Raw genomic sequence first — 6,843 nt, 5'->3', positions numbered from 1 at the left:
GAGTGATATTCATGCTCATACCTATTATCATTCCACAATACAACGATTCCCATTCCAATTTCTATTCCTAGGAAAGAACCAAACGCCCCCTAATATCGTTAAGTCATTTGACAAAATGATAATTTTTTTTAACCTATTCTCGAAGTTATTTTAACAATCTTAAAAATATAAGGAGTATCCTAGAAAAGGACAACAAATACATGGGGCGAAAGATTTGAATAGAAGAAGAGCACGTTGAAAGAGACGGATTAATTGCGAAGGAGCGAAAGAAAAAAGGCAGTTTTTTTTTTTCCTTTTCCAATTTGAGCACGTCTTCTCTTTTGTTTATCTACTGCCGGTGCCCGAGTCCACACGGAGATTGTGATTTCACAAGAGCCGCTTCTTCCTCGTCTAGAGTAAGAGAGAAGCCACCGGCCTTCTCTTTCCCTCCTCCCTCCTCCTTCCTCCTCTATTCTTTTGCTGCAATTTTGCTCGTCGTCGTCAATCTCTTGCTTTTACTTTCGACTTTCCTGGAGCTCGGCGGTCGACCTCATGGCCGGGCGTTACGAGAGAAACCCCTTCGATGAGGAAGAGGAGGTCAATCCCTTTGCGGTGAGTCGAATTTGCCTTTCCCATATACATTATTTTGCTTCGAGTTTCTTGCTCTTGCTGTGTGTCTGATTATTCTTGATGAATTGATTCATCGAAGATCTACCCTTGATATCTTCCCTTATCGGTTCCCCCCCCCCCCCCCCCCCGAACCCTGGGATTGCTTGTGGACGAAGTCAGGTCTCGTGCAATGTTAGGAACGCCTTTACTTTATCGGGATTATATAATATATAGAAATGAGGATTTTGATTGATTTGAGATGTTCTGTCCCTGATCGTCTAACTCAATTCGTGTTCAATACTGAATAGGAGATGCGCTGTAGTTGCATTATTCCTTGATTTATCAAATATTTATGTAATTGCATCATCTTCCAACTTGAACAAGAATTCTCTACGCATGGTATCAACCGAGTAGAAAGATAATATCAAGATGATTGAAAACAAGTAATAGAGAATAATTCACAACGAATATTCACAGCTTTGGTGGATAACTCTGTTAACGAATATCGTTCTCCTTGAGCTCCACTCTCAAACTGGAGTTATGTTGTAATGATCACTTGTCATCCTTCTTGAACTATAGCTACTAAAGCTTTTCTTTTTAATGACTGTTGGTTAATTTTTATGGTGCAAGTGTTCATCTTCCTTTCTTTATCACTTAATTGTGGTATGTTTTGTTTGCGGATTTGATTTACTATTGTTTATAAAAAAATGCACATGTCGTGTCCTTATTTTTCAGCAGGATGCTGGAATTAGGGGGAAGTCAAGGGATTCAAATTATGGTGGAGGTCAATCCTACATGATGGTGAGTTAATTTACTTTTCTTTTGTGTGATAACGTTCTTGGTTGCATGTTTGATTGAGAGGTATGCCATGTTATTCTTCTGAAGGTTCTTTATCCAAAATAATTTTAATAATTATTTTCTTTGGTGTTGTTTGGGTTCACGAATATCCACACTAATTGTGCAGAATCCCACTGCTCCTCCAGTAAGTTCCAGGCTTTCACCACTTCCTCCAGAACCTGTTGATTTCTACAATGACTTTGGAACTACCGTTGACATTCCTCTTGATACATCAAGTGTATGTTTGAATTTCTCTCCATGAAATTTAACATATAAATCAGTGAACCAAGTCCATTTAACCAGGACAAGTTGTTAGTATTTCTGATGGTTCTATAGCTATCTTGCGCTCCTCAATTTGATATCTAAAAGTGTCATGGGAAGTCATTTTGACATTGGTGCATAGAGTTGCATATACTTTGGTTCTAAAGATTACATCTTGATGTCATAGTATGTGTCGGCCTGATGTATATGTACAAGTTCTGTTTGTGTATGCTTTAATTATATTCTCATTACTGTCTTCTTGTGTAGGACCTGAAGAATAAAGAGAAGGCACTTCGAGCCAAGGAGGCAGAACTACATAAGAGGGAAAAGGTATGTCAATCATCTAAATTCTGACATGTGAACTTGCGCAAACGGTCTAAAAAATCCAACTGATCATTTATCTTTTTGCATCTTATTGACAATTCTGGCTTTTTTCAATGGACTATTAGTCCATAATTGTTCACGGATAGCTAGAAAGAGGATCCATAGTCTTGAAATTTCCATTTTCATTCCAGAACTATCTTCTTGCTGCATCTTTATACTCATGATAAACTACTTTCTGTCTGGTAGGAACTTAAACGTAGAGAAGAGGCAGCTGCCCGAGGTAAATTTTTTTAGTTATTATCTATGGACTCTGATTTTACTACATTGTCATTTATCAGATAATGAGAAATCTCATTATAGATGATTAATTCTAGTCCTTTTCTTCTTTTGCAGCCGGTATTGTGATAGAGGAGAAAAATTGGCCATCCTTTTTTCCAATTATCCATCATGATATTGCTAGTGAGATTCCCATCCATGTACAGCGATTGCAGTATGTTGCATTTGCTTCATTACTAGGTATGTATTGGCTTGTTCCACTTCAAGCTATTTTATGACTGAGCTATGTTCTGGAGCATTCTGCTTCCAAACTTTGGCATTTATGGATTTAACTATGAAAATAAAGTAATATCATATCCTTCTCTTTGCTTGCTTTTCTTTTTTGTTTTTGTTTTAAACTTTCCCAATAGAAACCAAAACCAACTTTTCATGTGCCTGTGAACTTGAACAGGTGTTTAAATAGTGAAATTTTGCATTTAAAATTTTCAGGGATAGTTGCATGCCTCTTTTGGAATTTTGTAGCAGTTACTGCAGCTTGGATTGCAGGGGAAGGTGCTAATGTTATTTGGCAACGCCCTATGTTTCTCAATGTTAAATTTATTTATTATATCATGATGATGCTGATTTTTCTTGCTTTGTACATAGGCGTAAAGCTCTGGTTCCTCGCCGTCATCTACTTTATTTCGGGTGTTCCTGGAGCTTATTTCTTATGGTATAGGCCACTTTATCGTGCCATGAGGTACTATTTGTCTGGTATCTTTCTTTTTAAATCTTGTAAATTGAACTTCATTTAATTGAAACTTCGATCATACTTCTGCATATCAAATAAATAAAAATGTCGAATGTCATACTCATGTATCACTGACTGCTGGCAGAATTGTAGAATGTAAACTATACATGAACCTGGCTCAAGCTGTTTTATGCCTCTGCCCATTCAATTCAGGCATGACACACTGGTGGTTGCAAATGTGAATTGGAAATGTGCAAATTCAAACTCAAATTTATAACATGGTCTTAAATTACACACCCAATAGCAATGTAAGGCAACCACAACTGTCATTCCAAGGCTTGCAGGCTGATGTAAGCATAAAAACCACATTCCTAACTGTAATTATATGTTAAATTTTAGTAATACTTTGTAGAATATATATTATTTTAGGTAAAATATATTTTAGCAATAATAGATGGGAATACTTTGTAGAATATATATTATTTTAGGTAAAATATATTTTAGCAATAATAGATGGGACTATCACAGTTAAGATGATCAAAAATATCTTTGAATTTAATTAGCACAAAGTCATAATCTTTCACAAAAAATATTGAATTTGTAAATCAAGAAAATTTTGTTATTTTTTCTATTTTCAGTAATGTGACATCAACATCATCAAGGTCTCCTTTAACTAAATGTCAACAAAAAATTTAAAATACTGTAATATTCTTTTTCTTGTTTTTATGAATTATTAAATAAATTATATGATAAATTACTAATAATTGCTTGTTGATTATTTAAAGTAATCAATTTATCATTTGTTTTAAATACTATTATAATAGATTTAAAATATAGTTATTTAAAGAACTGTTGTAAATAACAGTTGCATTTGCATGCAGCCAAACAACATAGTTATCTGTAATATTTCTATCTAAACCTAATTTTTGTCTATAGGATTAACATGTAAGCATTCAAATCCCCCTTATTTTGTATATATTTGCAACATAGGAATACCAGCTTATGCCTTGTTATTCACTTATGAGCTCAGACTTTGAAATGTATGTTGTAGGACTGAAAGTGCGTTAAGGTTCGGATGGTTTTTCTTGTTTTACCTGGTAGGATTTTTCTATTTTAACTCTGTCCACAAAGATTTCAATGATGTTTTATCACAAATATCTTTTGAGGCATCTACTGTATTAAATCTTCTGCAGCTTCATATAGCTTTTGTGGTCTACGCAGCAGTGGCTCCTCCAATTATCTTTAAAGGAAAATCTTTGGCGTAAGTTCTATTTTCGTGCCTTCAACATTCTCTTGTATGCATTTTTGTCATCCGTACTTAGTTGGCAACGTCATAGGGCTTTTTTATATTATTACTTTAGAGGCGGCTAGAACTCATCCCTTCTAATTATGTTGGTCATTCGAATGTTATGAGCTTTATGTTAGTTTGTATGCATCAAACTACAGATAGCATAAACATAAACAAATATTACCTCAGTTGCATTGGCCATTAGGGCCGACATAATATAACAACATTAGGCTCAGGTAAAAGCCCATATGGTCCCATTCTACCTCTTATCCGTAAAAATGGGTATTTACAACAGCTTGACCCATTGAAAGTGACCATAAATAAAATCGAATCACATTTTGATCCTATACTTCATTCTCAGAAGCTATTGCTGGATAATTAATGAAGCATACTTTCTATTGTCCATAATTTACCCAGCTCGTTTTAATATTGAACCCACTTCAAAGCAATTTTATTTGAATCTTGTATACTTTGTTGCCAACCTTTAGCTGAAACCTCAACTATTTCAACATTAGATCGGATAGGATAAAATGGTTTGGTGATTGTCCGTAAACCTCAACTATTTGAATCTTCTAACAGAACCATTCTTAAAAAAAATTATTGGTATGAAAGAAAATGTTCTCAAATCACCTAATAATGCTAATTTTCTATTTTGAGGCTTCATGAAAGAATTGAGTTGGTTGGATTATTCCTTATATTTTGGTGCTGAATGCTATATATGAATCATTATCTTACAACAAGTTGACAAATGGTATAGAAGTGAATTAGGAAGAGATGGCAGGAACAAATGGAAATTTTATGTAGAAAAAAAGTTGCATCAGTTATTCTGGTACCGCTTATCATTTGCTAAAGCTAACATTTCTCTTTTATCAATTTGTTGCAGAGGAATCCTCGCCGCAGTGGATATTATTGGCGATCATGTGATAGCTGGGGTCAGTTCTTCACTATTCTCTATATAAATGCATTTTTTTTACCTAAACCTCCTCTATTAAGGCTAGTGTTTTAGAGTCAATAGTTATGGTAAACTTGGATACTATTTGTTAGACTACTTTGAACAAAATTGTCCTGTGCCACAACTAGTTTTTGCAGTCCTGTTAGACCATAGAATGAACTAGATCCTAATGACGATTATTTATTAGTAGCCAAGGAGCTGGACATAGATTGGCAGACAACCTTTTCTTGTGGCAAGTGTTTTCTTGTTAAAAAGTACAACAGTTACAAGATGCTGCATCTTTCATATTGAAAAAGGATATAAACCTGGTTGTGAAACTAATCAGTGGTTCACATCTTTCGGACTTGTGTATTGAGTTCGTCCTTCTTTATTTTATTTTATTCTGGCTATCCTTTTTGTGGTTATGGGATAAACAAAAAGCAGAAGCTACAAGAAAATTTCATCACGATGAGAACCAATTCACTGTATTTCAAATAAGACCTTTTCTTCTTCTTTCATAGTTTTACTTTTATCTAACTAAATGTTCTCTCCCTTTTTCTTGTAGATCTTCTATTTTATTGGATTTGGAATGTTCTGCCTAGAATCAGTAGTTAGCATTTGGGTCCTTCAGGTTAGCTTTCTCACCCTGCACGGTTTGATGAATTCGCAAATACCAGAATAAATAAACACCTACGAAATGATTCTCTCTCAGGAAAAGACTTCTATTTTCATCTTAACTTTCTGATGCATTTTTCTGGGGTAATTCTTGCAGCAAGTGTACATGTATTTTCGAGGGAGTGGAAAGGCTGCAGAGATGAAACGGGAGGCTGCACGCAGTGCTATGAGAGCTGCAATATGAATAGAGGACTTTAGGTCATTGTTTCACAGGGTAGCATGAGTTTTATGAGAATGGCATTGATCGGAAAGATAGCACCACTGCGCTTCATATATATGTTTGATGTTTCCTCCTCGAAGGGCATGTATGATTTTTTACGAATGAGGCATCTTGGCTGCAGTTTATTGTTTATAGGAGATTGTACGCCTTGTATAGTCATCAAAATCTTTTGCTTTTTGGTTGTATTTGTGAGCTATACACTCTTACTCATGTATGCATTTCTGTTATAGCAAATATATAGATTTGTATTTCACTTATGTTATCAAATCTCTAACTGAACCCTAAAAATATACAAAAATTAAATAGAATGGGAAAAAAAAAAGATTCGACGTCATTTAACTTCGAACCCAACATATGATATTGAGTTGGGTTGGAGCTTTATCTAAACTTGAACATCCCTATTTTTATTAAAGTATCAGTTTGTCTCGTCTAGAACAACGATATGTGCACTATCTGTACGTGTGTTGTCGTGTGGAACAATGGAGAAACAATGTGAAAACCGATGAAAGTTCTATAAGGGCCGTTGGTTTCTTAAACCTCCCAAAGAGGGACTTATTCTACCTTCCCCAAAATACCTTATTGAGCCTATTAGTACAATTAGTCAATCATGATTTTGATGCGAGTAAAGAGTTTAAATTAGAGTTTCTTATGTATCTGATATGTTCATGCAAGGTTTGGTGGTTATATGCATAGAGACAACTTGGCTGGGCAAG

The 6,843-nt window shown here is 34.9% G+C and overlaps 1 protein-coding gene across 3 annotated transcripts; it reads left to right on the top strand.

Moving 5' to 3' along the window:
- The first annotated feature begins 268 nt into the window (after positions 1-268).
- LOC122015759 (secretory carrier-associated membrane protein 2-like) lies at positions 269-6,387 on the top strand. Of its 3 annotated transcripts, none has more exons than XM_042572785.1 (13): positions 277-591; positions 1,327-1,389; positions 1,553-1,663; positions 1,954-2,016; positions 2,257-2,290; positions 2,404-2,526; positions 2,776-2,838; positions 2,932-3,025; positions 4,068-4,113; positions 4,210-4,277; positions 5,188-5,236; positions 5,801-5,866; positions 6,008-6,387. In XM_042572785.1, the coding sequence occupies exons 1-13, from the start codon at positions 532-534 to the stop codon at positions 6,092-6,094; spliced, it is 927 nt and encodes a 308-aa protein (XP_042428719.1). In that variant the 5' UTR covers positions 277-531; the 3' UTR covers positions 6,095-6,387. The 3 variants fall into 3 exon arrangements, with proteins under 3 accessions (XP_042428717.1, XP_042428719.1, XP_042428718.1); XM_042572784.1 differs by having other exon boundaries at positions 280-591; positions 1,324-1,389; XM_042572783.1 differs by having other exon boundaries at positions 269-591; positions 1,324-1,389; positions 4,068-4,277.
- Positions 6,388-6,843: the final 456 nt, after the last annotated feature.

The sequence above is a fragment of the Zingiber officinale genome, chromosome 8B (genome assembly GCF_018446385.1).
Source record: "Zingiber officinale cultivar Zhangliang chromosome 8B, Zo_v1.1, whole genome shotgun sequence".
NCBI classification, from domain to species: Eukaryota; Viridiplantae; Streptophyta; class Magnoliopsida; order Zingiberales; family Zingiberaceae; genus Zingiber; species Zingiber officinale.
This window is presented reverse-complemented; position numbering and strand designations above follow the sequence as displayed.

What these genes read in the sequence shown, in the direction of transcription:
- LOC122015759 (XM_042572783.1), top strand. Translation starts at nt 532, where the DNA reads ATGGCCGGGCGTTACGAGAGAAACCCCTTCGATGAGGAAGAGGAGGTC. An exon ending in AGCTTGGATTGCAGGGGAAG is followed by an intron (nt 2,839 to 2,931) that starts GTGCTAATGTTA and finishes CTTTGTACATAG; the next exon opens with GCGTAAAGCTCTGGTTCCTC. An exon ending in GCGATCATGTGATAGCTGGG is followed by an intron (nt 5,237 to 5,800) that starts GTCAGTTCTTCA and finishes TTTTTCTTGTAG; the next exon opens with ATCTTCTATTTTATTGGATT.